The following is a 16,348-nucleotide window of genomic DNA, read 5'->3' as shown; positions in this document are numbered from 1 at the left end:
TTGCGATAGTGCTGCATGTCCTACTGTACACCATGTTTTGCCCGCCTAGGCCTTCCAAAGCTTCTCAACGAACTCGGTGAGACCGATGTCGTTGGTGTTGAACTCGTAGATGCCGTAAGCGGCACCAAGGGTGCCGAAGCGGAGGAGCCAGCGGCAGAGGGTGCCGAGGCTGCCGAACTTGCGCTCGTGCACGTAGTCGTCAATGCAGGCCTGGAAGCCGATGTACGAGTGGGACAGAATCGCGAGGCCGAGGACGCCGTCAACGATGGGCTGGGGTTAGCGAGCGCTGCGGCGACCGCAGAGAGGGACTGCGAGGACAGAAGAGGAGGCGAGGAGAGGAGAACGCCGGTTTGGGCGCTGTGACCGGCCGACGTCACGCTCACACGCCACTACCGATGCGCGCTTCAGCATCCGCCACTCGGTTTCCCCTCTTCCGTCCGCCTCAACCTCTGTTCGGTGAGCCACTCACGTGAGCAGTGGGCGAGGTGACGCCGGCCGCGATGGTCAGGGGGATGAGCGAGGCCGAGAGGAGACGCTCAAATGCCCAGTGGTACGAGCCCTCAGCCTTGCTGGGAGAGGGGAACGTGGTGGCGTCGTTGACGGTGCCCATGAGAACGGCTAGTGTGAGCTGGAACCAGGGCAGATTGAAGCGCCGCTCGTTCTAGACACTCACGGCCACCAGCGACGAACTTGAACCCGCCAGTCTCAGTGGGCGAGATGGGGGCGTCACGAGCAACGCGAGACGCATGCACGGCGACGGCGCGGGCTAGGGTCAGCTTAGCTGCGGGTTGTTGGATGGGAGGGGGGCATTTGGAGATGGGGATGGGTCGGTGGTGGGGTAACATGGCCGACGCAATTGGCCGTCCCAGGCCGTGAAGCCAACCCTCCCCCATCTCCATGTGTTGGTTGGGTCGACGCACTGGTGTGGAACGGGCGCACGCCGAGGCCGGTACGCAGGGCGGGGACGGTGCGGAGGAACGACATGGCGTGCGTGGTGAGTGGTGGATGCGGCGCTGCAGACAGACGGCGAGCTCGAGTGAACCTGTCCTGTGACTCTGTTGCGTCGGTCGCTGGCTGGCGGGCAGGGTCGGGGCCAGTGCTGGTTGGTCGGGATTTGTCGGTCCAGTAAGCCCAGCCAATTGAGGGGAGCGTATTTGGGTACCAGTGGGTGTCGGTCATGACCAGGCCGAAAAGAAGGGGAACACAGATAGCAAGATATTAGGCTGGGGTCGATATAGCGTGCCTATTTTCAACCACCCGAAACTCTGGGCGTCATTGCTTAGGCTTTGAGTGTCTCACCGAGAGGCCAAATCATCCGTAACTGTTGCAGGAGGAAGGCGGCGAGGACCCAGCAAGGACTAGCTGAAGTTGAAGAAAGGTTAAGCTGGGATAGTCATATTCCCGAAAACCCATTTTCCAACAAGGCGAAGTGGCGGAGTGGTTAACGCGGTTGACTCGAATGGTTCTAATCAGCCAGCGATCAACTTCCTTCGGGAGCGCATGTTCGAATCATGTCTTCGTCGAAATCTTTTGCTGACTGAGGGCTTTTTAAGGCTCCGGCCCATGGTCTGCCTTTTGGCCCTAGGGACGTGTGAAGCCACGATAGACCTTATCGGCCTAAGACGCAGTCCGCCGTCCCCTTTTGGTGAAATCATTCCAATGCATGCGGCTGGCTCACTGCGTTGGGATATTGGTTTCGACATGGGTTGCCCTCCCAACGCACTAGCGTCTGGTGGAACAGGTACTGAGGTGAGACGTACTGAGGTGAGACATACAGACGTCTAGACATAGGCACGGATATTCAGGCACAGCCATGTTTGGCACTTTGACGGAACCAAACGAACCCGGCGAAACTTGTCACCACCACTCAACCCGCTGTCTGCGGAAAAGAGAGTGTGACTGCCTGCAAAAGAGGAGGCTGAAGAACTGAATCCTCTGTTGACGAGAGTGGGATTCGAACCCACGTCCGAAGACTGCGGATGTACATGCACACCTTAACACAGCGCCTTAGACCGCTCGGCCATCTCGCCGAGATATTGATGTTTTTCGGTTTTCCCCGTCTCCATGGGTCCCGGGAGAGGCAACAAAAGTCGCGCAGAGACTGCTATAGGGCGGGGAGAACGATGGGTTGATGGGAAGAGGATAGAATGAGAGTTTGTGACTGTGTGGCTGGCGCGTTCGTGGGTGAGAGCTGAGGCCGGTCGTTGGTGGTAGCTGCACGCGAGCCGGCTTGGGTTGCCGGGCTGTTTTCTATTTAGAAATATGGGCTGCGGGCAGAGAAGAATGCAAGCCTGTGGGGGGCGAGGCGGTTATGAGTGGAGAGCGACTGGCAGTTGCTGACGTGAGCTGCGACTCGATGGATGCGGCGCTTTGCGCGGAAGGCCACGCATCTCGAGATTGCCCGATTTTCCTGTCTATGGTGCCGAGTCATAAACTAAGCTTGCACGTCCAGACCTAGTGAACGAACTGAACTGAGTGTGGCAGATGGATGCTGACGTGAGACACGGTGTGGCGCCACATTCAATTCAATTCATTCACTAACGTGGCAACTCAACCCCCGCCGCATTCTGCACGGCATCAACCCACGCCGCTACACGCGGAAGACTGTCGTGCTTCCAAACCAAGTCGACATCGAATCCCGGGATATTGATCGCGCGAGAGGTAGCGTACCATCCCCAAACGCTTGCGTCGGCATGGCCCGCCTTGTCGCCGCTCAAGAACGGGCCATTCTGCAGCCGCTCCTCAATGACAGAAAGCTTGGAACGCAAGTTATTAGCCTGCGTCTCGACGTGGGCTTTATCTTGGACGGCATTGCACATTGCGTCAATCGCGGCCTGGTTGCCGCCGAGTTTGACTTTGAGGAACCACGCCTGTGAGGCGGGTTCTTGGGCCTCGTATAACCACCATTAGCAATGATGAGGACGTACTTACCCATGGGACGAGGAGAGGTACGAGGGCGTTACGGAGCTCAGTGTCGGCCCACTCGTCCATCTTGCGTGCCTCCTCCTCACCCTCGGGGAAGAGCGCTTTCTTTCCCTGCTTTGTGTCGAGGTGGAGCGCGATCTTGAACGAGTCGTATATCCAGTCTTGCCCGTCTTTGATGGCGGGCACCAGGATGCCGGGGATGCCCGTCTCCTTCTCAAACGACGTCCGGATCTCCTCGAACGTCTTGCCGTCCCATGTGAAGGGAATGCCTAGGAGGCTGGGATCAGCCGGGCCGAGCTCGGCTTTCGTTCGTCACGAGCAATGCCAAGTCGCGAACAGACGCACCCGAGATCAATGGCCGTCTTCCACGCATACGGGCTCACGTTGGTCGCCGATCCCTTACGCGTCGAAAGGCCATAGAGTGTCACCGAGTTGGTCATTGTGGTTGTGGTTGATGAGAAAGACAGCGTCGCCGTTCTTGGCCCAGCTTATGACGTCGCGAGTTTCGGCCGAAAACCATAACGTGTGCCAAGGAGCGCTCAACGCCGACAGACGTGAGGGTAACCCGTAGCGCCAGGCTCTACGAGTGTGAGAGGTACGCATTCCGAGTCCGAGGCTGGCTCTCTGCAAACTGGACAAGTATGTGCCAGCACATACAATCCTTGATCATCAGCTAATGTCGAGCAATATCTCGGATATCTCAGGAGACGTACAACGTACAAACCGCGATTAGGCGTCAGCCCCGCAATATTAAGGCACCAAGAACAACAAGACATGATAAAGTTTATAGAAAGCGGAGGGTTTTATGCGCCAGAATCTGATTCCAACAGCACCGAGAGGGGTTCAACAATGGACTCAGAATCTCGTAAATATCAATCCTCGCTAGTATATCGGTTAGTATATTCGCCTCTCATTAGAGAGTTGCCTGAGAAGGCGTAACCGCGAAAGAGCAGGGTTCAACTCCCTGGCGGGGAACGATATCTTTTGGACTCTACGTCTACTTTTGCCTACCCGGCCGAAAGAGGCCCAAGAACTTCATTGTTCACGCCGAGAACATACCAGCGGCCTTCCTTACTCGAGTGGTCCGGCCTTGAATCACACCGCCCATCCCATCACGTCATCGCACTGCATGTCCGTCCACTTCTAGTCCTCTACATCCGGCTGGCGGGCGCAGCCCTCGCCGCACCCGCCTCACCCTAGGCGACATGGATGAGGAGCTTACCGGTCGTGCCGCGGCCCGTGATGTCGATCTGCGTCTGCTGCACGCCCTCCTCTGTGAAGGGGTACTCCTTGTGCACGGCAAACTTGATCCCGCCCGCGGCGACAATATCGGTCATGTCCTTGGCAAGTGTGGCAAAGTCCTCGGGGTTGGCGATGAACGGGAAAAGCGTGGGGCGTGTGACCTTGAGGCACTTGGGCGAGAGCTTGAGCGGCGAGAAGGGCGGCACTGGGCCAGACGCGTTACCGAACGTCACAATGGTGGCGTTCGTGCGCACGACCTTGAAGTTCTCCTCCCACGTGTCGGCACCGACACCGTCAAAGACGGCGTGCACGCCACGGCCCTCGGAGAGGCGGAGGATCTGGAGTCAGCTACGGGAATGCAGCAGAACTCACCTCCTTGACGTTGTCCTCGGACGAGGCGGTGGTGAGGAGGACGGCCTCGGCGCCGTTCTCCTTCGCGAGCTTGGCCTTGGCCTCAGTCGATGTCGTCGCGATGACGTGCGCGCCAAGGTACTTGCCCAGCTTTCAGGTCAGCGCTGGACTCCGAGCTCCGAAATCCGGGTTGGGTGGCGTTCCGATCCGACCTCGACCCGAGTCACGGAACTCACCTGGCACAAAACAAGTCCGACACCGCCAGCTGCCGCGCGGACAAGGATGTAGTCGCCCTTCTTAACGGCGTAGCTGTAGCGCACGAGCGCCATCGCGGTGAGCGCAACGGTGCACATGCTCACGCCGTCCCTGGGGTCGACACCGTCAGGGAGCGGCGCGACCTTCCACCAAGTCGCGGCGGCGTACTCTGCAAAGCTGGCGCCGACGGGAGACCACACGCGCTGCCCGAGCTTAAGCTCGCCGAGTTCGGTCGCCTGGTGCGCCGCCTTGGGGAGCTGCACGATCGTGCCGACAACGTCCTGGCCCTGGAAGAAGGGGAGGTCGAGCTTGTACAGTCCGGAGCGGCGGTCTGGCGTCAGCGGCTGTGGGGGGGAGGGGGAAGAGGAGGAGCGACTCGCGGGACGCGGGGGGGAGGGGTATGGAGAGGTATGGAATTGAGACGAGTCCCATGCCCAGAATAGCATAGCTGGAGCATAGAGATGGGATGGAAGTACCCACAGTTGTCGATGTAGTTGGCACCGGTCCACTCGACCTTGATGAGGAGCTCATCGTCCTTGGGCGTCGGCACGGGGACCTCGCGCATGACGTTGACCTCTGGGCCACCGGTCTTTTCGACCTGTCGTCAGTCTTCCTCGACGGCCTATAAGTGCGCGCTAGACGCAGCACGCTGCAGTAGCACCAAACACCCACCTGGATGGCCTTCATGGTCTTAGGGATGACAGTAGACATGGTGCGGGCTGCGAGTCGAGGGGAGAGACGAGTGATAGGGGGGAGCATGAGAAAAGGATGAAATGCAAGATGAGGGATGGAAGGTCCTCACCTGCGGTCAGTGGGCATCCGGATGCGAACCGGATGCGTACCGATGACGCCACGGAAATTGGCCGCAGTGGAGGCCGATTAGTGATGCTTGATCAGCCAACTATTCCTGAAGATCCAACATGCGACGCGACGCGACGTGACGTGACAGAGAGCTATGCCAGTGGTCATTATCCATGCATGGCTATACAATTCTACAACATAGTGTACACACCCGAGGCCCAGAATCTCCTTTCTCTTGTCCCTGTCTATGCTGTCGAGGACTGCTGCTTGGGCACACGGTCAAGGATGATGGACATGACAATGTGGTACGCGCTGCCCAGCTCGCGCCACATTGGGTCGTTCTCCAAGCCCAGGGCCGAGATGTTCTTCCAGACACCCTGGATCGTGGCGAGGACTTTACAGAGCTCTCGGAGGCTGCGTTTGGCCAGGTAAGTCTGGGCTGCCTCTGGGGTGATGGCCTGGTGGAGGTTCAGGCCGAGGAGGGCAGGCTGCCACTTGGTAAATGGATGGTGGACACGCTCGTGGATGAGCGGCATTGTTTCGGGGTCTGGCAGCTCGAGAGCCAAGATGGGGAGGTGGATGTGCTCGCCGATCTCAAGGGATGCGACTACAGAGGCGCTAGAGATTGAAGAGGACCCGTCGTGCTCAGAGTGGCTGATGGCCTCCATGTCGTCGACGTGCGGGGCCTCCTCACAAGTCGACAACGGTGAGCTCTCGATGTTGCCCACACGCTTCGTGATGGCGTCAGTCAAGAGGACTGAGGGGGCGATGTTAAAACGGCGGGGGAAGTAGGCGAAGAAGGCAGCGTAGACAGTGTAGTTGATGGCAGTCATGTGGAAGGCGCCGTCCTTGTCACCGCGCTTACGAACTGCCAGGCACACATCAGGCTGGAATGGGCGCACAGTGGCGGCCAGTGTGCCCTCCAAGTCGTGTCCGTTGATGATGTAGGGAACGCCCCAGGCGAACGACTTTCGCAGCCCGTCGGCCATTGCTGAGTCGGGCGTGGGTGGCGAAGGGACGTGGGGAAAGGGCTGAAAGTAGGTGCCAAAGCTGTAGATACGCTGGAGGAGAGGAGCGAGGCAGTCCTGGACGTAGAGGGTAGACTGTGTGTTAGTGGCTGGTCGGGAGAAGCCAGAGGGAAGGAACCAAATACACACTCACCACAACAGTGCCGTCCAACATGGTCATGTGAGGGTTGGGGGCAATGGGGTGCTTTGGGAGGTACTTGGGGACCCGTAGGACTCTACCCTTGTGGTCGCGGATGATAAAGCCGTTGACGGAGACCTGTGAGTCGGCCAGGACGGGTGCGGCGGCGGCGGCGGCGGTGGCGCCCTGGGCTGCGGCCTCGGGAATGGGCTGGTGAGCGACTTTGGTAGCAGCGAGAGCGGCGGGGAGGCGCGGGTCTTTGCGCAGAGAGGCCTTGCGGTACGCCCGCAGGATCTTGGCGGCTTTCTCGGCGTGCGTGCCCGAGAACAGGCGGGAGCGGTTGGGCGCCTTGCCGATGCCAGTGAGGCGGGGTTTGCGGACGGTGGCACAGCCAGAGTAGATGGCGCCGTTGTCCCTGTTGGACGAGATGCGACCGAGGACTGGCATGGCTGGTGGTGAGAGGGAGACATGGTGAAAGGAAGGTGAGATGAGTCGACTCACTGCTTGGTATGGAAGATCGAGAAGCTTGAGGTTTTAGTTTGAGCTAGTCAAGTAGTCGTAAGGATTCGTGAAGACGTGAGGTGGTAGTTTCTGTGAGAGTAATGAGGTGAAGATGTAAGATGGAGTCGATGTATGGGATATATATATACCGAGAGGGAGAGCATCGAGTGGCTTCAGCGACCACTCTGTTAGTAGGGGGCTGGTTGTGGTGAGTGGTGAGTGGGGCTTGGCAGTTGTGTTTATGCGGATTGTCGTTGTTTGCGCCGAAGGGGGCGGGACGAGGATTGAGTGGTTAGTGAAGCTGCCTTTCCAGCTCTCATCCAAATAAATGTACCCAAGTAACCATGTAACCCAAACACTCAAAGTACTCGCCCCGGAGACTGTCGTGCATGTCGTTTCGTGTGCGCCCCATCGCCCTGTTTCCTCTCGCCTTGAGAGGCTGAGAGTAATCTCATAGTGATCAACGCCCATGAAAAACAATTGGGTGACGAGTAGAGGGTGAAGTCACTCTGGCCTGTGTACCCCTAGTGCAGATGCGCCCTTGCTCCTTCGGTTCCTCGTCTAGATTGTCCTGTGTGGCACTGAGGATCCGAGGATTCGAGAGAGAGAGAGAGAAAGCGAGAGAATAAGGATGATTGAAGAGTGAAGGCGGATTCCACTCCACTCTGGCCAACCTGTGCACTTGAGTGTACTCCACCCTCTCATACATGTCATGGTCACTCAGTGGAGGTCTGTGCGGTACGCGACACGCGACGACGCGTCAAGCCGCAATCACCCTGGAACACCCCCCCCCCCCCCACCCCCCCCCCCCACCCAATACACCCCGTTGGCCTTCCAACCGCATGCAGACCTGAAGACCACCACGCAACCTATCTCTGCTCCCACCGTGCCCCGGAATGCTGGAATGCATAGCTGGACCAAATAACGAAGGGCAACACATCTGAGATATAAGTACCACCGGTGAGGAATGTATCTGATCTCGGCTTCGGTCGGTACCATAATGCAAGGCACGGCAATAGTCACTTCACAAGAGTAGAGGACAGGTAATCTGCGTGGCGTGGGTGGCGTTCCGCACGACCCCACCGGCGACGTCGCCCCGCTCAGCCCATTTTACCAAGTCTCACGCCCTTCACTCGGCCACTGGGCCCCCGTACCCTATGTACGGTTGACCCCCAAAGGTCCAAAGGAGAGAAACACGAGGCAAAGATCCAACTGAATAGTGGTCATAGTGGGTGGCTTTGCAATACGGCCACAGTGACCAGTGTGTCTATGCGATATGCGACCGACCGATTTCTGGGTCCATGCTCTGCTTCTTTTAGACTTCCCCATCGATTTACATTCACAATACATCTTCCCCATTCAAGAAGCATATCACTCACAACTCGAAGCTATACCGTATAGTGTACGACATCAAACACTCATTTTCCTCCCCGACGGCCTTCCTTTCCGTTCTCGTATCCCACCGCCATCGCCGATGCCCGAAGGCTAAAGGCATAACACCAACATCTCGCAATTGCACCCATACTTCTACTTGTGACGTTGATCACTGTTCCCACTCCACTTGTACGTTCCTTCAAGCGCGACATCACCTTCTCGTTGTAGCTAACTCAAGTCTCCTACAGTCTCTTCACAAGCTGTCATTGAGTCCGTCGCCGACGCGGCGGCAGCTGCCTCGCTACTCCACTAGGTGTTGCCAGCCGATTCCGTGATCCGCGCTGTGAACACGACCTCTGACCCACCTTCCCCGCACCACACGATGCAGTCCCTCGATCCCTTCGAGGTCATCCGCGATGCCTCACCGCCTCCATCTCTATCCCCCCGTCCACCGCGCATGCCAACACGCCGCTTGTCAGCTCACGTCTACCCACCCGACTGGCTTCATTGGATGAAGCAACCCCCTGGAGCCCACCGCTTCTCGATTCGCAAGCACAGTCTGGGGCGGACATCGACAAAATCGAACGACGATGGGGAGGGGAGCGCACAGACAAATGTCGTGCCTGGATTCGACGCCACTTCTACTATTCCCCTTACCACCCTCTCCCCACCAGGCTCACCCACAACACCCATCACACCCCCAGTTCCAACCCGGCGTCACTCCAACGCCTGGCATTTCCTCCATTCCATCGTCTCCAACAGCAGTAGTGTGTCATCACCGTCAGGTTCGACCGACGCAGCATCCCAGCCATCCTCGTCTCCAGCGTCCGATTCTCCATTAACCGCCATGGCCCAGCAGATGGGACAGGGGTCACCTGTCGAGGCCACCTTGGCTCTGCCAGGGGAAGCCATCGCGGTGCCCGAGCTCCCCCCTGCTGCCATATCCGAGTCTCCTGCTCCCTCCTCGGCACACGACGCGGTGGTTAACAAGCTCCTGAACCGGCCCATCGTCCATCGCAGCAACTCGACTCCAGTTCCCGAATCCGCGTTTGGACCAGACATGCACCGCACACTGTCGGGGACACGCACGCCGAAAGATTCGGAGCGAGCGCGAGACCAGACTCCGAGCGAGGCCATACGCGACTCACCTCTGTCCACCTTGCTGCGTGGCCCACTCGATGCTTCCGGAGACGGCGTTACTCGAGCACTTGGATCTCACATCGAAGCAGTGTTGTCCGCGCAAGTCGAGATTGGCCGCGCACATCTTGCTCTCGAAGGGATCGGTGCTCCGAAGCCGGCCCGCCTCGACCTCGTGAACTCGACCTTGGATGAAGGCGAGGACGAGGCTGAAAGAGCTGCTGAAGCGGATGATGCCGACGAGGCCGACTTGTTGCGCCGCCAGCAGGGCGTAGAGGAACTCATGGCGAAGGTAAGTCTGACTTAGACCGTGCTATCATTTCGAGCGTCTTCTCTGTGGACACCTAGACCATCGATCCGCGGCTTCAGATGATCCTGACTGGAGCCACATGCAAAGGCTGACACGCAGTTATCCACACTCGCGACATCGATCAAGTCTTACCATGCCATCGGCACGCCAGCCCTCATCTTTCCTCGGACTGGGCTCCCTCACCAGCGCCACGCCGTTGTGCCAGCACTGCATGATCCGAAGGCAGGCTTGCCCAAAGTGGCCATTGCGATGCCCAATGTGGCACGTAACGAAGCGCTCCCGACATCAGCGGGCAGCGTTCCCATTCCTGAAACCGGGCTGCGGATAGCACTTCCCACGTCTACCACCTCGTCGACAAGTGTCCAGTCCCCGGTGTCTCCTCCGCCGATCTCTGCGCCCGCCACCGCTGGTCGCCGTGGCAGGCACATGTGGTTCCGCAAGAGTGAGATGATGGATAGCCCTACCGAGCTCTCTCCGATCGAGAGAGACACGGACAGCGTGCGCTAGTGGCCATGGTAATGCTCGTGCTTGGTCGTGCTCTGAAATGTGCATACTCTCACCCTCGCCGTTCCCTGGCATGCTCTCAACCCCCATCCTCATAGCCTTTCATCGACTTCCAGACGCTCCTGCGGAGCCTCTCTGACCCAACCCCTTGTTATAATCGGTGCGTGTTGTACAGTGATGTTCCAACTGTTGCATATAGGCCGCTCTAGGCTCTAGGTTAGTTTCATGCGACTCAAAACATGCTTCTACAGAAATGCTGGGATTAGTGTATGGGGTGCATTCAGGAACGGTCGTTACAAATGGGCGTTAGTCTAACTGAGTGTGTTGCGGTGCGGCAGCATGCAGCATGGCCGCGCAGTCTAGACGCGGTAAATGCGGATTAGGCGCTGAGGTGTTACGATGCGAGTGCGGCATAACGGACACTCCTTGCTGGTCGCCATGACAAGGTCAGAGCAATCTGGTGTGAGCTGTGTAAGGGACTCCAGAACTCACGAGCACACATAGCCAAGTGGCCACAGTCCACGACGGCCAGAGTGGCCTCCTGATCCTGGCAGACGACGCAAACGCCGCGCTCGATATCAGGTGCCGAACCAGTAGGTGGCGACATTGTCGGCTTGGGAGCCTTCTTCTCTTCCTCCCCACTTTGCCCGCTTCCCTCGCTTTCAGCTTCAGCTGTAGGTGAGGGTTGCTTCGCAGCGGTCGCTTCCGCGGCTTCGGCCGCCTCGCGCTCCTCCTCACGAGCCTGCCGCTCTAGACGACGACGCTCGTCCGCCACTAACTCGGCCACACGCCCAATCAGGTCCTCCTTCTCGAGCACATGCTTGAAGTCGATGCGCACATGGTTTTCGTAGAGAATCGCCTTGAGGGTACCGATGCTGAGCGTGGCGAGGTATGATCTGGGCAGTGCGACGAGCGAGAGGATGCTCGGAACCGGCGGTGGTGGGCGTGCCTGCGGCTTCGGCTGGGACGGGGCTTGAGGTCGAGGCTGGGATTGTTGGGGTCGAGGCTGGGATTGTTGGGGTCGAGGCTGGGATTGTTGGGGTCGAGGCTGGGATTGTTGGGGTCGAGGCGGACGCGTGTTCGGCGGTGGCCGAGCGTAATTCGGCGGCGGCGGACGAGCAGTTGGTGGCGTGCGAGGTTGCTGGCCCGTAGCTCGGCCATGACGCGGCACCGAACGGCGGCGGTAATAGCTCTCGTTATCGGGCAGCAGCGTTCCCGTGTAAGGATTACGCGCCCCCACGATGGCCTCGACGAGACCTTCCTTCTCGATAATTCCGCTCGTGGGGATATTGTACGCCGAGAGGTATTCCTTGAGTCGCTTGAGAGGGAGTGCACGTAGCATATCGAGCGGGGCGGCCGTCACTTTTGATTAGCCACGTCGATATCAGACGCACCTTGCAGCATGGCGAGACAGTGAACGCACACTGCCTCGGGGTCGTATCCCGACGTGCTTGGCTCGGAGCCCCGGAACGCCTCACGGAGTTCAGCGAATGGCCCCGTTGCCCTCGGTGCCTCCCGCCGCGGCATGAGCGCCTGTCCGTCCGATAGGCAGGAGGAGCAGTACTCGTACCCGCAGTGTCCGCATGAGCGGGCTCGGCGAAAAAGGCTAAAGTCACGGGCGCACTGTCTGCACGCTAGAGTCAGCGATGCCATGTGTTGGCTTACTGGGTGACTCGACGATAGGAGGCGGCCCGGACACTGGCGTTAGCAGACTCTCGGAGAGGTAGCGGACGCACGGATAGGCATGCCGCGCGGCGCAGAATGCGACATGGTGGAGTGTGTGATCCAATGCTCGGCCGAAACGGTGTTGCTGACTGATCGAGCTGGTATGGATATGCGGGTATACGTGCGGAAGTGCGAGTACTGTAATCGAGTAAAGTCAGACACCCAGTCTGTCACCTTGGTTTGAGACGTGGAGCGTACTGACGTAGAGAGCGTAGAGATTAATGTCAAGATGTAGATGTAGATTCAAAGTGTAAGTGTGAGCACCTTCCAGAAGCACCGCTTGACTCTTGGCCTCCCCATCAGCACTGCTGCCGGCCATTACGCAGCATACCGCATCTGGCCGAAGTGCCCGCGTGTGCTTACCTAACTCTGTCACGTGGCTCCGGAATGGAATGGTGACGTCCAACTATCCTCACACCAAGTTGTGTTGACGAGCCACATCTCTTCTGTACTCTACCGCTACGGCGACATGGACACGCCCGAAGAGGTACATCTCTACTCTTCTGGACGAGCTAACGTCAGCCGGCCCGGCGTATTCGGCACATCTCGGGCGTGGGGATCCACGAGCTCACCCTCCCCGGCCTGGTGGTGACGACAGGCTCACCCCGAATGAGACGGACGAGCCACTCGTCCCTCGAGGCGCCGCACGGTCGCTCGCGCGCCCCAACTCTGGCCGGCGAGGGATTACATCCCCATCCCCATCCCGTTCCCGTGCCCGAGGCAGGGAGCGACCTAACCGCCCGTCCTCTGGCGCGCTGCTTCGTCTCCCTCACCCTCCCCGAAGAGGACCCTTTGCCTTCGCCTCCACCAACACCGGTCCGCAGTTCCTCCGCAGCCAGCCGGACGCGCCCATCAACCCGCGCTCGTACCACTTCACTACCCCCCAAGCCGGTGCGGAGCTCCAGCAGTTCCAGCCTCGCCTCCATTCCCTCCATTCCTCCATCGCCCGGCTCGCCAAGACGAAATGGGAGCGCGTGGCCCGAGAAACGCAGCAACCGCCCGGCACAAGTCCGCCGCTCGACCCTCGGCTTCCCGGCCAGGACTGAACGAGCTGGCCCAGTCCCGTTCTTCCTCTCCCCGATCCACGAACCGTCCACCCAACCCCGGTGGGCCAATATCGAGCGGGGCGACCTAGCTCCATGGATCACCGGCGCTGAATGTGCTGGCTCGCGAGTCGACCTCGCCGTTTGGGTCGAGGAACGCGGTAAATGGCACCGCTTGCCCGGCGTTGGTGGGATCATCGACCTCTCCGAACTCGTACCTGTTCCGCAAGGTGCTGTACTGCCGCCCAATTCTGTGGAGTTTACATTTACATCCTCTCCACGCACAGCATTCTACCTACCCCCAGAAGGAGAGATAGGGCCACGCCGAGAAGACGAGAAAGGCGTCGTTGAGCGCAGCATGCGAGAGACGCGTATGAAGAAGGGGGCGAATTTCGGCGGGCTGCACCAGTGCGTGATTGAATTCATTGAATTGCGCAGCTATCGTCACCATTTGAGCTGACACCAGACTTGTCAATATCCAGTCGGTGATTGCCGATACAGGGCGGAGTATCGCCGACCTGCAGCACCAGATTGACACGCTCATCTCCGCCGACAGCGACCGCTCAACACTCAAGCGCGACGTTAGCGAGCGCGCCCTCCGCGTCAGATGGATCCGGGATCGCGTCGCCGAGGTTGAGCGCACGACTGAGGAAGGTGAGCTCGCCTGCAATTTCCGAGGCTGATACCAGCACGCGCACGCATGACGCTCCATCGCGGACGCCTGGATGCGCGGCGCGCCCTTCTCAAGGCAGCGATCGAAAGAGCCGAGCAGACGCGGGCCCAGAGCGCAGAGCTCACCACGGGGATTTCCGATATAGAGGAGCAACGAGCCGACATCCTACCCCAGATCTACAAGCGGCGTGCGCGCCACGCGCAGGACCTCGACGCGCTCTTCCCCATTGTGCCCATCGACGCTCCGTCGCTCCTCTACTCGGTCCTCGGCGTGCCCCTCCCCATCCCCATCGGGCCCAAGGACCCCGCCCCACCCCTCTCCCTCACACCTCAGCAGACCCCCGAAGGCTGTCCACGCATCGATGAGCGCACTACCGCCGCTGCGCTGGGGTACGCTGCCCTAGTGCTCCAGCTCATCGCCAACCTCGGTGGCGCCGCAGCCGGTCTCGCATACCCCGTGACTTATGCGGGGAGTAAGAGCCACGTGCGTGACGTCGTGAGCGTTATGCAAGGCCCGCGCTCGTTCCCATTGTATGGCCGGGGCGTCGAACGCTATCGCTACGAGTACGCCGTGTTCTTGCTGAACAAGGATATCGAGCTGGTGAGCTGTGCGATTAGCTTGGAGCTGACAACAGCTGATGTACGAGGCGGATATCCGGATGCTCGACCTGCGACACACCCTCCCCAACCTCAAAAACATATTGCTCAACCTCTGTTCTTCCGAACCACCAGCCCCAGGACCAGTTATGGGACCAGGATGGGCGAGTGGCGCTGGCAGCCGCACGTCTAGCCGCCAACCTAGCTTAAGTTGGGCATTGCGGCAGCGCAGTGCCTCTCTGGCCTCGATCGGTTCCATCCCCCGCCGCTCAGTCAGCGTGAGCCTGCAAGGAGACTCACCGTCGTTAGCCGCGGCAAGTATTGTGAGCGTCGGCCCAACCTCTACAGCGGCGTCGGACAGCCAGACGGGATTCACCACCCCTCCAACGGTGTCGCCACCGCACTGGACGAGTCCGCAGCGTTCATCTCTGAGCAGAGTGGCAGCCAGTGCAGAGGAAGATAGTGGTTCAAGCTCGGACGCGACAGTCGAGCCAGAGTCCCCCCGCTCACCGCCTACCATCAAGGCGTGATACATATACATGCATGCCCTAGATATTACGAGGCACTCCTGGCCGGATGTAGGTGTCGCGCAATTCATCCTCCTCCTCAACTTCTCCCTCGAGTCCGCGACCCTTTGTCCAGCGAGTACGTTCGCGTGGAGTTCCGATATTACTGAGATCGCGAGCGAGCTGGGCGCGCGCATCGACAACCTTCTCAACGGGGTGTGTGTCTCCAATCGCCTCATCACCAAGGAGGTTACCCGTCCGAGCGTCCTGCGCCTTCTTGAGCTGGGCATAATGTTCTCCCAACGAGGTATGAATAATCGACCTGGTAGTGAGGAACGAAATACCAGTCCCGCCAACTGGTGTCAACTCTTAATCACAGCCGACGCACGGATAAAAGTCAACATCAGCCCGTTCTTGCTTATCCCCGCGGTCCTGCCGATCAGCGCTGTCATTAGCAGCGCCTAGCATAGACGCACCAAGTACGCCGCCACCAAACACGCCAGCGTACATCCCGTTCTGGGTGGCGCGGCGGTTCAGGCGCCGCAAGTCCTCGAGGGTACGAATCTTGGGGGCCGGGGGGGTTTCGGGCGCCGCGGCGTCGTGGAGCGCTGGTGTGAGTTGGGTTGGTGACGAGGGTTGAGAGACTCGGTGACGCCTCGGTTCCCCATTCGAACAATCATTCTTCCATTCTCGGATCTTCATCCTCCTGTTCATGTGCATTCATCCTCATCCCGCGTAACCCCTTGGCCATCTCTCGTCGCTTTCCTTTCATACCCCCCTCACCACCCCACCTCTCCCTCACCCTCACCTTCCCCTCACCCTCACCCTCCCCCTCGCCCTTCCCCCTCCCCCTCCCACCCCCTTGCACCTGCCCCCAGACTCACTATCAACAGCCCCCTTGGTAGTCTCCGGAACGTCATATTCCGGAATACTCTCCGAGAATCCAGACGACGACAACGTCGCGTCGTCCGTTGACTTTGGCGGTGGCGGCGACGAAGGGAACCAGGACATTGTAAATGGTGAGAGCGTTGTCGACCGTGCTTGGATCGGTGTCTGATTGTCTGATGACGTCGCCTATTCCGAACGGTGGAGGTGGAGGCCTGGCATGGTATGGACAAGGGGAAGCAAATGTCGGGTTACGCCGGACGGCCTGTAACGGAGTCGAACTCGCGTGGTGTTTGTCTGTTTCCGAATTCTGACAACCACGTTGCTGGACTTGGCGATCGGCCGATCGCCGATCATGGCCACTGACTGTTGAC

At 59.3% G+C, this 16,348-nt stretch overlaps 8 protein-coding genes across 8 annotated transcripts; 2 read left to right on the top strand and 6 right to left on the bottom strand.

Moving 5' to 3' along the window:
* Window positions 1-45: 45 nt before the first annotated feature.
* SDH4 (uncharacterized protein) lies at window positions 46-984 on the bottom strand (the record flags this gene model as incomplete). The annotated part of the gene is made up of 4 exons (XM_060602069.1): window positions 46-270; window positions 470-618; window positions 674-766; window positions 921-984. The coding sequence occupies 4 exons, from the start codon at window positions 982-984 to the stop codon at window positions 46-48; spliced, it is 531 nt and encodes a 176-aa protein (XP_060458500.1).
* A 1,553-nt stretch (window positions 985-2,537) lies between these two features.
* On the bottom strand, window positions 2,538-3,365 carry CcaverHIS019_0508620 (uncharacterized protein; the record flags this gene model as incomplete). Its single annotated transcript, XM_060602068.1, has 3 exons — window positions 2,538-2,870; window positions 2,932-3,202; window positions 3,271-3,365. 3 exons carry the CDS (start codon window positions 3,363-3,365, stop codon window positions 2,538-2,540), a joined length of 699 nt encoding a protein of 232 aa, XP_060458499.1.
* Window positions 3,366-4,121: 756 nt separating this feature from the next.
* Window positions 4,122-5,484, bottom strand: ZTA1 (uncharacterized protein; the record flags this gene model as incomplete). Its single annotated transcript, XM_060602067.1, has 5 exons — window positions 4,122-4,505; window positions 4,540-4,668; window positions 4,755-5,104; window positions 5,254-5,371; window positions 5,446-5,484. 5 exons carry the CDS (start codon window positions 5,482-5,484, stop codon window positions 4,122-4,124), a joined length of 1,020 nt encoding a protein of 339 aa, XP_060458498.1.
* A 335-nt stretch (window positions 5,485-5,819) lies between these two features.
* On the bottom strand, window positions 5,820-7,167 carry CcaverHIS019_0508600 (uncharacterized protein; the record flags this gene model as incomplete). The annotated part of the gene is made up of 2 exons (XM_060602065.1): window positions 5,820-6,677; window positions 6,736-7,167. The coding sequence occupies 2 exons, from the start codon at window positions 7,165-7,167 to the stop codon at window positions 5,820-5,822; spliced, it is 1,290 nt and encodes a 429-aa protein (XP_060458497.1).
* A 2,275-nt stretch (window positions 7,168-9,442) lies between these two features.
* Window positions 9,443-10,549, top strand: CcaverHIS019_0508590 (uncharacterized protein; the record flags this gene model as incomplete). Its single annotated transcript, XM_060602064.1, has 2 exons — window positions 9,443-10,024; window positions 10,142-10,549. 2 exons carry the CDS (start codon window positions 9,443-9,445, stop codon window positions 10,547-10,549), a joined length of 990 nt encoding a protein of 329 aa, XP_060458496.1.
* A 356-nt stretch (window positions 10,550-10,905) lies between these two features.
* CcaverHIS019_0508580 (uncharacterized protein) lies at window positions 10,906-12,316 on the bottom strand (the record flags this gene model as incomplete). Its single annotated transcript, XM_060602063.1, has 5 exons — window positions 10,906-11,003; window positions 11,039-11,908; window positions 11,941-12,180; window positions 12,212-12,244; window positions 12,283-12,316. 5 exons carry the CDS (start codon window positions 12,314-12,316, stop codon window positions 10,906-10,908), a joined length of 1,275 nt encoding a protein of 424 aa, XP_060458495.1.
* A 424-nt stretch (window positions 12,317-12,740) lies between these two features.
* Window positions 12,741-15,113, top strand: CcaverHIS019_0508570 (uncharacterized protein; the record flags this gene model as incomplete). Its single annotated transcript, XM_060602062.1, has 5 exons — window positions 12,741-12,758; window positions 12,794-13,722; window positions 13,781-13,968; window positions 14,004-14,587; window positions 14,622-15,113. 5 exons carry the CDS (start codon window positions 12,741-12,743, stop codon window positions 15,111-15,113), a joined length of 2,211 nt encoding a protein of 736 aa, XP_060458494.1.
* Window positions 15,114-15,507: 394 nt separating this feature from the next.
* Window positions 15,508-16,100, bottom strand: CcaverHIS019_0508560 (uncharacterized protein; the record flags this gene model as incomplete). The annotated part of the gene is made up of 3 exons (XM_060602061.1): window positions 15,508-15,521; window positions 15,566-15,697; window positions 15,974-16,100. 3 exons carry the CDS (start codon window positions 16,098-16,100, stop codon window positions 15,508-15,510), a joined length of 273 nt encoding a protein of 90 aa, XP_060458493.1.
* Window positions 16,101-16,348: the final 248 nt, after the last annotated feature.

This window comes from Cutaneotrichosporon cavernicola, assembly GCF_030864355.1.
Source record: "Cutaneotrichosporon cavernicola HIS019 DNA, chromosome: 5".
Taxonomy (NCBI): Eukaryota; Fungi; Basidiomycota; class Tremellomycetes; order Trichosporonales; family Trichosporonaceae; genus Cutaneotrichosporon; species Cutaneotrichosporon cavernicola.
This window is presented reverse-complemented; position numbering and strand designations above follow the sequence as displayed.